This window comes from Spermophilus citellus (assembly GCF_964194105.1).
Source record: "Spermophilus citellus genome assembly, chromosome: 11".
Lineage (NCBI taxonomy): Eukaryota > Metazoa > Chordata > Mammalia > Rodentia > Sciuridae > Spermophilus > Spermophilus citellus.
The window spans coordinates 70,145,054-70,163,814 of record NC_138192.1 but is presented as its reverse complement, the minus strand read 5'-3'; the positions used below and the strand labels follow the sequence as shown (position 1 = coordinate 70,163,814).

General features: G+C 33.2%; 1 protein-coding gene across 1 annotated transcript in view; it reads left to right on the top strand.

Moving 5' to 3' along the window:
- The window catches only part of SCN9A (sodium voltage-gated channel alpha subunit 9), a gene marked incomplete at its 3' end in the record, with an annotated part of 181,825 nt that extends 176,884 nt beyond the window's left edge, over positions 1–4,941 (top strand). The window contains exon 27 of the mRNA XM_081262212.1: positions 3,749–4,941. Within this exon, the coding sequence (XP_081118338.1) occupies positions 3,749–4,941 (1,193 nt within the window). The remainder of the gene's footprint in view (positions 1–3,748) is intronic.
- Positions 4,942–18,761: the final 13,820 nt, after the last annotated feature.

Sequence of the window (18,761 nt, the reverse complement as noted above, 5' to 3'; positions counted from 1 at the left end):
AGGCCATTGATTCATCCTTAAATTTTAGTTTTGAATAAACTAAATTCCATATGTGCCCAGAGCAGTGTCTGAATTCTTGAATGTAAATTTACTTTGATGTAAATTAGTACAATGAAAGAATGAAGGAACCTTAGAAACCAAACCAAACCCCTGTTTCAGAACCCTGGGTTCACACCTACAGGCTTGAAAGTCCAAAGTTTCACCTGTTGGGAAGACATAATACCCACTGACATTTACTTTCCAAGTTTCCCCTTAACAAAGCTAGCTAAAATGCTTATTTGTAGATATGTCTTGGAAACCAGTGCAGAATTTGAAATTGCTGCCAGTTTTGGCATATAAAACTTATCTTTCGATTAGTAATATGAATGGCCAGAATATCCATGACTCTTTGTGAAAGTTCTCCCTGAATTTAAAGTCTCAAGAAATGTCAGCATCATTTCTTAGGGCTCAATACTTGGCCCGTCTATAAAATATAGTCATTTCTCAATCAACCACAGTAATATCTATGAATCACAATACATACATAACTTTATACTTCTTCCCTTTTCATCATCATGACTTTTTCTTTCTCTTTTTTTTCTCATTATCTTTACACACCTAATATTTTAGAATTATATTTATTTTTAGTATTCTAAACTGTATGTAGGGATTATGTAGATCATTTGATACAAATGAAACTTACAGATGATCAAACAAACCCAGAAAGGTTAAAGGTTTCATGTCGTAGAGCCACAAAACTGACTGCTACAAAACTTAGAAGAGGCATTTAAAATCAATTATTAACAAATATTATCACCACAAGTGACACTAAAATTAAAATATAAGAAAACAAATTAAAATTTAGGTAGGAATTTTATACTAACACTAAGGAAAAATAATAATGAAATAATTCCCAACAAGTCAAGAAGACAAAAAAGCATCCTCCTATCACCTCCATGTTTAGCAGTGTTGGCTAATGCCAGCAGATAAGAAAACAAACAGGTACACATGTTAAAACAAGGGGCCAACGATCTTTATCACTCTCCAAATCACTCTAAAATTAATCTGGAAAGAAAATTAGAGTAATGAGGAGTGACTTCATATTGCTTGATATTATGACTATGTGATATTCATGATAAGTATAATAGGGTTTCAAAATAAAAGTTCAATGGATTCAAAGAGATAATCCAAAATAAACTTGAAAGCATAGAGACCTACTTATTTACTAAGTACAATGATCATGTGAATCAGAGGTTAGTATTTTTAAAAATGGAGTCAACAGAAAATCAAGGGTCAAATGTCTTCTCTCATATGCAGTAGCTAGAGCAAAATAAGGGAGTAAAAAAGAGAGGGGTTGGATATCATAAAGACAGAAGGAAGATCAACAGAATAGAAGGAGATCAAGGGAGGAAGGACAAAAGGATGAAAAGAAGGAAGGACAAAAAGGAGAGGAAATGCAGAATAAATTTGCTATGTGCATGTAAAATATACCACAGTGAATTTGACCTTTATGTATACTTATAAAAAAACAATTAAAAATATATAAATGAGTAGAAGGTAGGCCAGTAGAGTAGGAGACTGGGTGAAAGAGGAGGGGAGGGAAACAGTGGGTAAGGGTACTGGGAACGGGAATGAAGTAAATTAAATTCCATGCATGTATAATTAGGTCAAAATGAACCCAACTATTATGTACAACTATAATGCACCAACAAAAGAAAAGAGAGAGAGAGGGATAAGTGAATTAAGAGATAGAACCCATAGTGTTTTTCATAGTGTTTTTCTTTCTGATAGTTAAATTGTGTAATGTATAGTTTGGGACATCCTGTTGGTAACAATAAAACACCAATTGGGAAGCAGAGGCATGACAATGAATCAAAGGAGATTAAAAAAAATGGAGTCAAGAAGAAAATATGTGGAAAAAGATTTTGTGTGTGTATGTGTGGTACTGGGGGTTGAACCCAGGGCCTTCAGCATGCTAGGCAAGAACTCTCTCATTGAATTACATCCCCAGCCCTGGGGATAGATATTTAACCGTGAACTCTAATAGTCTTTTCTATTTATGACACAAACCTAAGTCTATAATGAAAATATAATAATGGATATGACCATAATAATCAAAATATCCAATGCAAGTAGACTTATCACACATAAAATTGATTGAAAGACAAATAAGAAATGGGGAATTTTATACAACACTCAAGTCCAACACTCAAGTCCAAAATGAATCAGACTTCAAAAAGAAAAATCACTTTTGTAGATCAATAAGAATATAGTAAACATTCTAATAGACAAATAGGTAAGGACCTTCCTCAGGCAAAAGTTTAAAATAACCAACAAAGATACAAATATCCAATCAATAAGAAAAATGATAGCTTATTTTCTAAAAAAAAAATAAATAAATAAGTCATTTTAATAGACTGTAAGTAGCATATAGATGTTCTTGTAAAAAAATAACAACAGCAACAAAAAAGGCAGAATGTTCTCTCTGATTTATAAATGCTAACCCAAAACAAGGGAGGTTGGGAAGAGAAATAATAGAAATCCATTGGATTGGACAAAAGGAAAACCATGGAAAAGGAGGGAGGGGAAAAGGAAAGACTGTAGAATTAATCGGACATAACTTTCCCAGCCTTGTATTTGAATACAAGACCAAGATAACTCTTCATCATGTAAAACCACAAGAGTGGGATCCCAATAGAATAAGTTATATTCTCTTACGTATAATTTGTCAAAATACATTCTACTGTCATGTATAACTAAACAGAACAATAAAAAATAAAATAGTAATAATAATAGGAAAAAATAAAGAAAGAAAAAAAGATGTTCTGATAAAAATTGTAAAGAAGTGCAGTGCAGCTAAACACAGTGGCACAGGCCTGTAATCCCAGCAACTTGGAAGACTGAGGCAGGAGGATTGCAAGTTCAAAGCCAGCCTCAGCAAATTAGCATGACCCTGTCTCAAAATAGAAAACAACAACAACAACAAACAGGCCTGGGGTGTAGCTCAGTGGTAAAGTGCACTGCCCAGTATTGGTGAATGTGGAATATGAGCACTTTTATATACTGCTATTAGATATATTATAGACTTTATAGAGATAGGTTTTGTCAGTTTCAAACAAAATTTTAAATATACAGTTAACTCAACTTCTATTTATGTGTTATTAAAACACATATAACTAGGAAAAAATGCCTATTTAGGTAATTTTTCAGTCAGAAAATTGAAAGTAATATAAATGCTATTCTTCCATATGCGATTATTTTTACAGAACATTACAACTGTAAAAATTGTCATTTGTATAGCTATATTTACACCACATGTCACAAAGAGAAACTACAAAATCAAAGGACATCATTATATTTGTGTGTCTATTTGCATGTTCATGTGTTTGAATCCAAAAGTGGAGTGTTGCTCAACAAAATATTAAATATTAATTAGTTATAACTGGTAATATTTAAAGTGATTTGTATTTTCTTTTAAAACTTTGGTGTATTTCTTGAATCTTTCTATATGAGTAGTTATTTTCTTATAATTTAAAAATATTGTGAAGGAAAAAAAAGGGTCTGTGAACTTAGTAAAATAGGAAAAATGTGAAATAAGAGTAATTCTACTCATTTCCCTTTTGCTCTACTTTTGAGAGATTGGTTCAATATAAACTTAACAGTCCTGAATTCGTAAGAGATAGAGATGATACATAAAACTATTTAGAATTATGATACTGTTTAGTATGAATATTTAAAGATATTCTTTTCATTTTTTCCTCCCTAATAGGTATGTTTCTTGCTAAGCTGATAGAAAAATATTTTGTGTCCCCAACCCTGTTCCGAGTGATCCGTCTTGCCAGGATTGGCCGAATCCTACGTCTGATCAAAGGGGCTAAGGGGATCCGCACACTGCTCTTTGCTTTGATGATGTCCCTTCCTGCCTTGTTTAACATCGGCCTCCTGCTCTTCCTGGTCATGTTCATCTACGCCATCTTTGGAATGTCCAACTTTGCCTATGTTAAGAAAGAAGCTGGAATTAATGACATGTTCAACTTTGAGACCTTTGGAAACAGCATGATTTGCCTGTTCCAAATCACCACCTCTGCTGGCTGGGATGGATTGCTGGCACCTATTCTCAATAATGGCCCACCTGACTGTGACCCAAAAAAAGTTCATCCAGGAAGTTCAGTTGAAGGAGACTGTGGGAACCCTTCTGTTGGGATTTTCTATTTTGTCAGTTACATCATCATATCCTTTCTGGTCGTGGTGAACATGTACATCGCTGTCATCCTGGAGAACTTCAGTGTTGCTACTGAAGAAAGTGCAGAGCCCCTGAGCGAGGATGACTTTGAGATGTTCTATGAGGTTTGGGAGAAGTTTGATCCCGATGCAACCCAGTTTATAGAATATAGCAAACTCTCTGATTTTGCAGCTGCCCTGGATCCCCCTCTTCTCATAGCAAAACCAAACAAAGTCCAGCTCATTGCTATGGACCTGCCAATGGTCAGTGGTGACCGGATTCACTGTCTTGACATTTTATTTGCTTTTACAAAGCGTGTTTTGGGTGAAAGTGGAGAGATGGATTCTCTTCGTTCACAGATGGAAGAAAGGTTCATGTCTGCAAATCCTTCTAAAGTATCCTATGAACCCATCACAACTACACTAAAACGAAAACAAGAGGATGTATCTGCTACTATCATTCAGCGTGCTTATAGACGTTACCGCTTGCGGCAAAATGTCAAAAATATATCAAGCATATATATAAAAGATGGAGACAAAGATGATGATTTGCCCAATAAAGAAGATATAGTTTTTGATAATGTTAATGAGAACTCAAGTCCTGAAAAAACAGATGCAACCCCATCCACTGTCTCCCCACCTTCATATGATAGTGTAACAAAGCCGGATAAAGAGAAATATGAAACAGACAACACAGAAAAGGAACACAAAGGAAAAGATGGCAAGGAAAGTAAAAAATAGAGCTTCATTTTGACGTGTTGTTTACAGCCTGCAAAGGTGATTTATTTGTGTCAATAAGACTCTTTTAAGGAGGTGTATGCCAAACTCTTTTTATTGAAACATTCTCGAAGACAGTCCAGTAACAAGCTCTGATTCTCTAAGACAGGTGGGCAGCCTTAGCAGATGGCTATTTTTGCATTGATAAATGATTCTGCAAGAATTGTATAAGTAACTCTGGAGGAATTCATCATTACAGCAAACAAAGGTGATTTGATATTTTTAACATATCAGAAGACCATGTAGAAAATTTTCATGTCTGCCTACTTCTCACTAGCTCGTACTTACAACCTCCCCTCAAACACATGCACACAAATACAAACACAAATAGGAAAATATCTATTACTTAGAAATCAATAAAAGTATTTTGCCTTGGTTTTGGAATGAAGTTCCTAATAGAAGTAATGGACATCAGGAATGAATGTTTAGTTAAAACATCTTCTTATTAGGGAGCTATAAAATTATTTTTCCACGTACAGAGATCATTCTACATTTTGAGGTGCTTGAGTTCATTCTGCATTGCTTCAGAACCAATTTATATGTGCCTATAAAATGCCATGGGATTGAATACAAACATAGGCTCTTTATTTCTACAAATATTTTGGATTTACCTGAAGTTACATTTATCTTGACTCAGAGACTTGGTATTGACTCAGAGACTTGGTATTGAGTTTCATAGCTTGTCTTGTGTTGTGTTGTGTTGTGTTGTGTTGTGGATGGGATCTCACTATGTTGCCCAGGCTGCCCTTGAATTCCTGGGACCAGGTGACCCTCTCAGTTCCTGGAGTAGCTAGGACTGTAGTAATAGCACACCACCACACATGGTCAGCCTGTCTTTTTTTTTTTTTTTTTTTTTATCTCCCACTTTGTTCATACAATAACAACCGAATTTGAAAATTTATTCTATGTATCACATTTCTCCAAAAAAAATGAAGGTAATTAAGAGGAAATGTAATTGACAAATATCTATTTACTGTTATTTATGCAATCTAGCACTGGTGTGTACTGCTCAACAATACAAATAATGGCCCAACTCAATCTCTTTTGTCACATTGATCCTCTCTTATGCATTTTTGTTTAATCATCCTTTAACTCTAGGCAAACTTGATGTTTCACTTCAATAAAATGATTCCCAATATGCAATTATCTATTTGATCCCAGAGTATGAGTCTGAGCAGATAATGACTTGGGCACAGTATTTCCTACATCACTTATACACTATCCCAAATGTGTTTGGCAAGTTTTCAAGTTATAATATAGGGCAGGCTTTTAATACCTGCTTGTCGGGTGTTTACTTTGAATGAAGTTACATTCAAAGAGTGATTCTTGTCAACTTGCTTTCTTGCCTCTAATTTGCTTTCTTACATTTGAGAAGTAATCAGTTTGGACCTCTTTATTTTCATCTAAAAAATATCATGAGGATGTCACTTTCTCCTCAATATTCTTTGATATGAAGTATATTTTGCATTAAACAATAAAGTAATCTGGGCTTATGATTTTAAAAGTATATGTTTATTTTGCTCACTCTAGCTGTGTTCATCCTACCAAAGATGAGAAATCTAGTTTTTTTAGAAAAATGCCCTTGTTAAATAATAATAATAAAAAAACAATGAATGGCCATGATGCATTTTCTCAAGATCTTTATTCCAGAAACATGAAATCTTTCTTGTATCAAGTTGTCCATGATTAGGTAAAGATTGAGGCACATAAAAAGTAGTTTTATTTAGAGAACTTTTCCGGAAGACTTTGAAGCACATATATCAAACATACTTCATAAATATACTTTTAAAATTTTAAAAATAACAAATTATATTTATGTAAGTCATTAAAACACATTTTTGTTGTTCCATACAGTTTTTTTAAATAAAGGGATATTTAATCATACCTATAGTGATGAAGAGACATGGATAGAGAATGAGAGATGGAGAGGAGAGACTAAGAAAGATAGCCACAAGAGAATCAAATTAAAAACTGACATTTCCATGGAACTTTATGTCTAGAATGTTTTTAAATTGTGATGTATTTTATAATACCCATACTCAATACAAGAGATTATCATTTGAGTAAAGCATTGCATTACATACCTGCTAAGCCCATTGAAAATAGGTCTTGACAATTTAATTAGGGAACAATAAAAAATATATGGCATTTATAAGATTTTTAAATGCTTTCAATTAAAAAATTAATATCACCTTAAACATGGATTCAGTTCATCATTATTTTACACCCATATAACTACTATAGTATTTTGAATTTTTATATGATTCAGTATGAAAAGATGTTTGGTGGGCAGGTTTATCTGTGACTTATGATTAAATATTTTTGCATTGCCTGATTTTTATGTAAAATAAAAAATATTGGCTACTAGATCTCATCACAATTTTTTCTTAGCATTTCAAAAAATAATTATAAAATCATTCTTTTTTCTATTATGAGCTATAATTTTTTTAAAAAATATAACATGGTTAGATTTTATACAGATATTCTTCTCCCAGAAGTGACTACTTGTGACATTTTATCAATTAAAGATAAATATTTGGCACCAAGAGCTCATTAAGTAAAGCTCTAAGTAAAAATAGACTTCTCTTTTACGTAGATTATTGTTTGTACTAATTATAAAAATACTACCCTTCTGAAGGCATTGTCATATTACTACATAAATTATATATTCATTGAACTTAATGATGTAGAATGGCAATTACAATGAAAATTTAAAATTAGACAAAATAGAAGCAAACAGATTTGAACACAAATCCGTACATAGAATTTTGGTGTAAATAGAAGAATCTCATTTTACCTTTTTGTCTGTTACCTAATTTGCAAAGATATAAGTGACGTGAGCTGTTTCTAAATACTTAATTGTTGAAAATCTCAACATAAGATGTTTAGCTCTATTTTATAGAATTTTGATAGCTTTATTAAAAAGACTAAAAATAAAATGCATATGTAAATAAAGCACTCCTTACTAACAATTTCAGAGAATGTTAATGGAAATAATGAAAAGAGGGTCAGCTAAAGTAGGATGGCCATGTAATTGGACTGGGTTTAGGACCTATGAATAGAGGCCACCATTTTTTTAAAATATGTATGGTTTGTTATGTTATTGTATTCTTGAGGAAAACAATCAAGGATTGCTTCATGAAAATAAGTGAATAGCCATGAATATAATAATGCTGTTTACATAGTTCTTCACAAATTTCATAGATCTATGAATGCTCAAAATGTTTAAGTTTGTCATAAATTATATTGTAGTGATACTTGAGATTTACACATTGTAATAGAATCTAAAAATAAAGGTTATAAAAATAAAATCATATTGGTATGTATTTCTTTCTCAGTGAGCATAGCCTCTATAAAGACAAATTCAGTGCATCTCTAATAGTAACTAACAGCCTTTTTTCTTTCTTCTTTCTTTATTTTATGTTTGAAAGTCTGTACAACTTTAAATATCCTTCATAAGATATACTCCTAGATACAAAAGTTAAAGAATATAGATTTCCAAAGCAATTCATCCAAATGCAAAGCAGTATTTATGCAGAAGGAGAAAATTGGTACTGGAAATGAAAATACATGAACATGTAGCCATACAGTGAATGTACAATTATTTTGTTGTTGTTGTAATAGTATTGTGAGATTTTGTAGGATATATAATGGCTAAGAGCTTCTTACAACTAGAATTGTATTTGGATCACAAATTTGCCATTGTTTAACATATATATGTTATTACATTATCTAAAACATTATTTAACATATATAAGTCTCAGCTTTCTCATCTATAAAATTGGAAAAGAGTACTTCTTAACAATATGGTTATAACATCATTGTTGTATGTCTTAATAAGACAATCCATATATAGCAATTAGAATAAGGCCCAATACCACAGAATCAAGAATTAACAATAGTAGTGATAATACTGTGGCAGCCAATTTACTATTAATAATGTAAGAGTCCAGGATACCTTTGTATAATACTGGAAGACAATGCAATCTACACAAATGTCAAATGATAAAAATATTTTCTCTTTCATATGGCAAAATATAATACCTAGAAGAGTGTCATTCATCCTGTTAGTGAGTAGTTAACACTTAGGGATGCAAAGTATACACAAAATATTTCAATATTTAGCTACTTTTGAGATTTATGAATCCAAACAATATGATGAAATCAGGAAATATACACATTTACAAAGATTTAGCATATGCTGAGACATCTTAATGTGAGAGAGAGCTACATTTTGCTTATGTAAGAAAAGGCTATAAACCAACTGTGATATACTAATTTCATCTAAAGTGAAAAAAGTGAAGCCTTAGGAAATGTGAGAAGGGATGTGTGTCTCCAGACAGAAAACCCACATACCTACATCCATGCTCCTACCTCACAAAAGATAACCTCATGAAGTTGATAAAATAAATTTGTATTATTTAAGCTCTTCAATTTGTGATAATTTTCTGTGAAGAATGAGAAAACAATACATTTCCTGTCATCTAATAAACTATGTTAATGGTAAAAGAAAAGGGAGATCAGAGGGAGAGGTTGGCATATTATTCTCACTTACAAAAGACACAAACGTAAAGGAAAGGCCAATCTTTTCCTTATTAGAAATTTACAGAGGAGATGTTTTTTCCTCCCTCGTTACTCTACTATTCATATCAACCATTCAGTGCAACTTATTCTTGGCACCTCATCTATCAATTTATAATCAGAAGTCGAAGAAAAGGGGTACATTGAAGTGATATTCTTTTCAGGTTGATGAGAATACTTGATCCACTTATGTCTCTAAAATGAAGGCCAAAGGAATCTATCTATAGCAAGTGTATTCTAAAATGTTTTATTTGAAACATGAAAATATTTCCATGCCAAAGACATTTAAGAAGAGGTAAATGTTAGGGTAGTTGGTACAAATATGCACAAGAGACACATCTCTGAGTTCAAGCAAATGTTTATTGACAGGGGTTGTCTGTCAGGCTGCCCTTTTGCCAGGTGCAGCAAACGGAGTCACTTGAATAGAGGTTTTATATTTTTTATAACAAGGAACAGGAGCAAGTAGGAAATGACCTTGGGTGCAATAGGCTAGAATTGACCTTGGATACAGGTAGCTGAGTAACAACAGATTTTTGTATGTAGGGACCTTGTAATGGGGGTAGTTATAGGAACAGAGTATCTTAAGTTTCTTTTTCTTGGCAGTTTATAAGTTTTGGTTCTGAGTTCCAGAACCAAAATGAAGTTACTAATGTCTAGGGACCTAATAGCACATGCTATAATTAACCCTTAGAGTAACTCACTTTAGCATATTAGACTGGCAAAATATGAAACTTTGAGTCAGAGAGAAAGGATAAATTATTACTTACAGTAATAGCCAAGGTATTATCATTTTTGTGTTAAATCCTAACTGAGATCAGATTGATATAATAAAATAGGGTGGCTTATATAATAGGAATTTATTTTTGCAACTTGTGAAGGCTAAGAAGTCCAAGATTTCTGGGTGTGGTGGCATATGCCTGTAATATCAGTGACTGGGGAGGCTGAGGCAGGAGGATCACAAATTCAAAGCCAGCCACAACAACTTAATGAGGCTCTATTTTAAAATAAAATATAATTTTTAAAAAGGACTGTGATTTTGGCTCAGTGGTAAAGCACCTGGGTTCGATCCCCAGTACAAAAATAAAAATAAAACGCAATGTCCAAGATCAAGGTGCCTGTCAATTGGACTCACAGATAGGGTTCCTTCTCAGGCCTATAAAAGGCTACAATCTCTGAGTCTCACAGAAGGAAAAAAACTAGTTTGGGTCTTTCTTTCTCTTTTTTATCAGGGCTCTAATTCCATGATGAGCTGTTTGTATACTTATGTCTTCCTCAGTGACTGGAATCACCATCTACCCAGTTGTCCGAACTAGTAACCTCTCTCCTCATCCCTCCACATTCATTCACTCAGACCTTGGTCCTCTCTCCTAATTACAATGCAAACCCATGCACTCCCTCTAATTTCCACTGCCAACCCCTAATCCAATCTATCATTACTTTGAACCTCTTCATTATACAATACAATATTTTTTTTTATTTCATCACCCTAAATTTATTTTTCCCTCACTTCTGCATCTATTGTCAGTAAAGTAGTCAGAATAGATTTTTTTAAGATTGTTATTTCTTTGCTTGAAATTTTGTGTCATTTCCATAATGGAAATTCAGCAACAGTTCTTCATTGCTGTTATGATAAAATTTAAAACCCATGAAAGGATTTTGCCAGTCCTACACTATTTTGCCTACAAGCTCTACTAGGCCTATAATCTCTTCAGCATGACTGGCTCTCCTGCCTTTTATCTTATTTTATCCCTATCTTATTTTGTGTGTTTTGGCCTCAGTAACTTTCCTTCAGCTTGCAAAACAAAAATACAGTGATGGGCAAGGTGACGAAAGAAAGCCTGTAATCTCAGAGGCTTGGGAAGCTGAGGCAGAAGGAGCTCGAGTCACAGCCAGCTTCAGCAATTTAGTGAGGCACTAAGCAACTCAAAGAGACTGTGTTTCTAAATAAAATATAAAAAAGGGGTGGGGATGTTGGCTCAATGCCTCTGGGTTCAATTCCCAATACATAAAAAAAAAGAGTCTATGATTATGTCAACCTAAATAACAATCACATTTTACAAGATTTTACAAAGAATAATGAAATTTGGGCTGGGGTTGTGATTCAGTGGTAGAGGGCTTGCTTCAATCCTCAGCACCACATAAAATGAAATGAAGATATAATGCCCTGCTGGGGCCATGGCTCAGTGGTAGCACACTTGCCTGGCATGTGTGAGGCACTAGGTTCGATTCTCAGCACTGCATGTAAATAAATAAAATAAAGCTCTATCAACAACGAAAAAAATTTTTTAAAAAGACATTGTGTCCGCCTACAATTAAAAAATAAATATTGAAAAAGAATAATGAAATTTATTTGGAAATATGAGAGAATTGCAATGAAAATAGATGTATCATAGTATACTATGAGTGAATTTTAAGTTGAGGCAAAGCGAGATTTTTACAGATGAAGTGTGGAGGAATAAAATAAGGTGTTTTCTGTTTATTTGGCTTTTTGTTCTGTTTTGGGTACTGGGGATTGAACCCAAGGGTGTTTTACTACTGAGCTATATCCAGTTCTTTGTAATTTTTATTTTGAGATGGGGTCTAACTACATAGCTGAGACTGGTCTCTAACTTGTATCTTCCTTCCTCCAGCCTCTCAAATAGCTGAGATTATAGACATGTACAATCATGCCCTAATTAGTGCAAAAATATTTTAAAATAATAATATTTACTGTAAGAATTAATAATAAGAGTGGTGCCAGGCCAAGACTGAATAGACAGTTATTGGGCAAAGGTTCTTGAGGAAGTATTTTTGGTGTAAAGCTTTAGTGGCCTTTGTCTAATGTGGTTTGGCAGAGTCTTTTGTAATAATTATCATCAAGAACCCTTCCTTCATAACCTCCTGTATTTTCCATTTATTTCTTTTGTTAGAGTTGACATAAGTGATTCCATTTTTATTCTGAACACTTCCACACTTTCACACTTATAGTCCATACTTGGGCCAGTACACTCTGGCCTGAAAGAAGCTATGTACATATCCTTCTCTTGATAGTTGACATATTTATATGGAATTGATTCCACTCCTTATAAGATGAATAAAGAAAATTGGGACAAAGTATATGACTACTTTTCCTCAACAGTTTTAGCAGTAAGCTCAGAAAATTCAGATAACAACAAGTAGGAAATAATATTTCTAAAAATTAAAAACTATAGTATATATTCTACATTAAAACCAAACATCTCTTCCACTAATATGAGGTAACATTGGCATTCATGCATTCTTGACTCTTGGGTTGGTTAAGACTTTGTTGTTGGAAGTTATCTTGTACATTGTGAGATGCTTAGCAGCATTCCTGGTGTCTAACCACTAGATATCAACAGACACCTCCACTCTTTTGACCCTATCCTATTTTGTGCGTTTTGGCTTCAGTAACTTTCCTTCAGCTTGTAGGGTATTCAAAACAAAAATACAGTGCTGGGCAAGGTGGTGAAAGCTTGTAATCACAGAGGCTTGGGAGGCTGAAGCAGAAGGATCTCAAGTTCAAAGCCAGTTTCAACAATTTAGTGAGGCCTTAAGCAACTCAAAAAGACTGTGTTTCTAAATAAAATATTTTTAAAAAGGGTTATGACAACTAAACTGTCTCCACACATCACCAAGTTTTCCAAAAATCTTCCCCAGCTAAGAGAACAAGTGCTCTTGACATTTTCTATCCAGGCCTAACTTATGAAAGTCCTCTGTCATCTTTACTATTTGCTTAAAAGAGACTAAAACTCCAGCAATATTTTCTGAAGCAGAAAACCTGAGGATGGAGCCTCAAAATAGGCACACAGCAGCAGTGCCGGCCATTGCCTGATGGGTGGGTTAGAATCTTTTCCTTTGTTGTTGTTGTTGTTGTTGTGTGTAAGAGAGAGAAAGAGAGTTATTGCTATGCTGATTGGTTCATAGACATATACATAAACAGTTGCTTCCTTTCTCTCATTTGTATTATTTTTTAATGAATTTACTCTTCCTTACCTTGTCTCTTAGTTACGGTTTTTGTTTCATATAATTTTGTTTTATTTTTGTTTGTTTCTCTTGTTCCTCTTTTTTGCTTTTCTTTTGCTGCTAACAGCCAGATTCTGTTGCTCTTTCTCTTTTCCTTTACTTTGTTTCTCCTATTTTTTCTTCCCCTTCCCTATAACATCACCAGCTACATATCTTCAGCATTCTTTGTTCACTTTGTGAAATTGAAAAATTTCTTTTACCTTCCTATCAGATTTTATTTTCTCTTAATTAACTGTATTTTTGCCATCTTTTACAGCTAGTTTGTTTATATAACTCCTGCCCCCACATTCATGCTGTTGCAATTATTACTGCTGTTGTTGACTCAGTTGACAACTGTTGTTCATTTTAATGCCAGATCTAGTTCATTGTCACTTTTTGTTTTTGTTATTGGACATTGCTGGCCCCACCATTTCTATTGTGTGTGTGTGTGTGTGTGTGTAGTAGTAGTTAACATGAAACATATCACAGTAGGAACCAGATATTTATTTTAATGCTGTATATAATTTGCATTGGTTGTTGCTATTGTTTGTTTCCCACTATTCTGTGAGGGACTGGTAGCCTACAGGGACACTCTAAGTTGTATAAGTTCACAGAGTAGAGACTCTGATGCCAAACTAAACTCAACCAAAAGAGAGCAGATGTTGCTCTACAAACAAATTAATGCCACTCAATCTTCAGCAATACTTTAATACAAAGAATAGAAGAGACAAAAACCCAAACTAATAACCAGGCCCCAAGAAGAAATAGCTAGTTGTAGTCCTTAGGTCACACTCATGGATGTCTACTCCTATAGTAAAAACAGAGAATTAACACAAAGACTGTAGATATCACAACTATGGGGGTCTCAATCTAGATCATGCTAGTATATTTTGGCAAAGGAAGACTGTACCCTAAATAGGCCCCAAAAAAGAGTGGAAGAGAAATCCCTCCTCTAAAAGATATATAGTACCCAAAGGAGAAATATAAGAAAGATAAAAAAAAAAACAAGGTAATATAATGCCTTCTAAAAATCCATAATTCAACAACTGACTCCAAAGATATTGCAGTGGATAAAAAATCAGATAAAGAATCCAAAAGAATTTTATAAAAATGATGAATAAATTCCAACAGGACATAGAAAAGTAACTGAATAAATTAAGGAAGTCCGTACAGGATATGAATGATGCATTCAATAAGGAGATAGAGATATTGAAAAGAACAAAACAAATATCTCAGAAATGAAAGACACAACAAAGCATGTTCGGTTGAAATTCTCTCTATAGAGTCGACCATGCTGAAGACAAGATTTTCAAGCTAGAAGACAAAGTGGCCAGTCTTGAACATTCATTCAGCATTAAAGAAAATAAAATAACCATGATCAGAATATATAAAAACTCTGGGATAATATTAATAGACCAAATTCAAAAGCCCTCGGAATTCAAGAGGACTGTGAAATGCAGGCTAATGGAATGGATAACCTCTTCAGGGAAGGATAATAGAAAAATTTACCAACATTTAGAATGTGATTAATATCCAGATACATAATACATCCATAGCCTCAAATAAGACAAAATCAAAAAAGAACCTCTCCACAATACTATAATTAAAATGCCTAACATACAAGAACAGAATTTTTTAAAACTCAGGAGAAAATGTCAGGTCACATTTAAAGGCAAGCCAATCAGAGTCACTTATGATTTCTCAGCACAAACTAAAAGCCAGGAGGCCTTGGAAAGATGGAATGATATGTTTAAAGTCCTAAAAGAAAATAATTGTCAATGAAGACTGCTATATTGAAATATATTGCTATCCTTGAAGATTGAAAAGGAAGGAGAAATAAAAGGCTTCCAAAACAAGCAGAAACTAAAAGAATTCATGATTACTAAATTAGCACTACAGAACTACTTAAAGAAATACTCCAAGATTGCAGAATCACATCGGTTAAACATCCACATTTTTAGATAATGCCATATTAGTAACTGTTGTATTCTGATTCTGCAATCTTTGTAATGTTTTGAATAACCAATAAAAAAAAGAATGTAACCTAATACAGTAACTTACTACAGAAGAAAATTTATATGGTCAAATCTAGTGATGCAGAAAAGCATTTGAAATAATTCAACATCAGTTAAAAATAAAAGCTCAACTAACTATAAAAAAAAAAGAAATACTCCACACAGAAAAAATTAAAAACAAACTCCAGCGCTCACAAATAAACAAATCTCATTTGAAGAGTAGCTAAGAAAAGGAGAAATAGGACCAAATTTAGTATTATAAATAAATCAAAATTGCAGGAACTAATAAATTATCTTTTAATGGTAACATTAAAATAAAATTGTTTCAACTCTCCAATTAAAAGACACAGGCTGCCCGAATGAATTCTTCATAAAGACCAAACTATAAGTTATTCTCAAGAAACATACCTTACAGGCAAAGACAACCATGGAGTGAAAGACAGAGAATGGAAATTTATATACTATGTTAATGGAGCCTGAAAATAAGCAAGAGTAGCTACTAATAACTGACAAAGCAAATTTCACACCAAAATCAATAAGAAAAGACAAAGACAGTCACTTTATATTGGTAAAGAGAACAATCCATGAAGAAGATAAAACAATAGTAAATATTTATGTCCCAAATGTGGTTGTATCTGATTACATAAAAGAGACACTACTTAAATTTAAGCCTCAGATAAATCCATAGTAGAATAATACAGGGTGATTTCAACTTACCTCTCTCACCATTATATAGGTCATCCAGACATAAACTCAGTAGACACTCTATGGATCTGAAAAATGTTATAAAACAGATGGACTTAACAGACAACTACAGAATATTTTATTCAACAATAGTTGACTACACTTTCTTTTCAGTGGCTCCTGGAAGCTTCTTCAAAATAGACCATAATTTAGCCACAAACAACTCTTTAGCAAATTAAAAAAAAAAATCTAAGGATAGCTTTGTTTCTAAGTAAATTATTTTTATCTTGTACTATGAAAGAAGACTAGTTTTTTTCTTAATAAATTTCTGTTTGTGAGAATAAATCTGTGGAATAAAAAAAAATTTTTTAAAATTATTTAATTTCTTGCATCTTATCAGACTATAATGAAATGAAATTATAAATACACACAAGGCCCTACAAAAACTATATAAACACAGAAAAACTAAATAGTAGATTTTTGAAAGATTAATGTATAATAGATGAAATCTGAAGAGAAATTTTAAAATTCTTAGAATCAAATTACAATAGTCACACAATATACCAGAACCTCTGAGAAATTATAAAGGCAGTGCTAAGAGGACAATTTATAGCTATCAATGCCCACATAAGAAAATCAGAAATATCCCAAATAAACAATTCAAGGATGCATCATAACACCCTTGAAAAAGAAGAAGAAATCAATTTCACAGTCAGTAGAAGGAAATAAATAATTAAAATCAGAGTCAAGGATCCAAGATGGTGGGCCAGAGGGAGGCAGCATTATGTGTCACTCCATGACCTGGGACTTAAGAAGTGAGAATACTTTTTCTTTGTGAGTGATATTCCTGCTTCCACACAGGAATCATGGCCACTGTGCCTGTGCAGGGCTCCAGGCCTCAGCATCAGTGTAGGTCTCCCAACTAATCACCCACACAGGACTACCAGGTGGCCAAGCAGAACCATCAGCATCCCCCATGCAAAACTTTCAACCAATAACATTTAATGATAGAAGCAGAAACAAAAAAGAAAAAAAAAATCTTCTAATGAAGAGAAACCCAGGGCCAGATGGATTCTCAGCTGAATTCTTCTACCAGTCTTTTAAAGAACTAATACCAATATTCCTCAAATTATCCCATGAAATATAAAGGGAGATAACACTTCCAAATTCGTTTCATGAAACCAGTATAAACCAAAATCACATAAGGACACATCAAGAAAAGAAAGCTACAGAACAATATCTCTGATGAAATAAGATGCCAAAATACTTAATAAAATGTTAGCAAATCATGTTCAACAAAATATTAAAAAGATTGTACATCCTGACCAAGTTGATTTTATTCTAAATAAGGATGGTTTGACACACAAATCAATAAATGTATTCATCACATAAATAGAATTAAGAATAAAAGTCATTTAGTTATTTTCATATATGCAGAGAAGGCCTTTGACAATATTTAACACTCATTCATGGTAAAAGAAACTAGGGATAGAAGGAACATACCTCAATATCATGAAGGCTAAGGATGGAGAGCCTAAGGCCAACTTCATAGTAAATGGGGAAAGACTGAAAGCATTTCATTTCAAATCTAGAACAAGACAAGGATGTCCACACTTATTTAATATAGTGATAAAAATTCTAGCCTGAGCAATTAAATAAGAGAAAAAAATAAAATGTTTAAAAATAAAAAAAACAAGTCCAATCATCACTGTTTGCCGATGATATAATCCTATACCTAAAAGATCCAAAAACTCTGCCAAAAGACTCCTAATGCTAATGAACAAATTTAAGTAAAGTAGCAGGTTACAAAATCAATATACAAAAATCAGTCTCTTTCCTGTATATCAACAGTGAATCTTCTGAGAAAGAAATCAGGAAAATAATTTTATTCCCAATAGCCTCAACTAAATACCTAGGAATAAATCTGACACATCGTCCCAAAAAGGTGAAAGAGCTCTACAGTGAAAACTATAGTACACTGAAGATAGAAATTGAAAGAAGACTTAAGAAGGCAGAAAGACTGCCCATGTTCACGGATAGGCAGAATTAATATTGTTAAAATGGCCATACTACCAAAATCAATTTAGAGATTCAAAGCAATCCTCATCAAAATACCAATGACATTCTTCACAGAACTAGAAAAAATAGTCCTCAAATTCACTTGGAAAAATAAGAGAACCAGAAGAATCTAAAGCAATTATAACCGCCCCCTCCCCCCAGCCCCCACCGAAAGAAAAAAGTAATGCTGGAGGTATCACAATACCTGACTTCAAATTATAATAGCTATAATAACAAAAACTGCATGGTACTGGTATAAAAACACACATGTAGACCAATGGCAAAGAACAGAAGGGACAGAGACAAATGCACACAAATATAGTCATCTGATGCTTGACAAAGGTGACAAAAACAAAAACTGAAGAAAAGACAGCCTTTTTAACAAATGATGCTAGGAAAACTGAATATCCATATGTATAAGAATGAAACTAGACCTTTACCTTT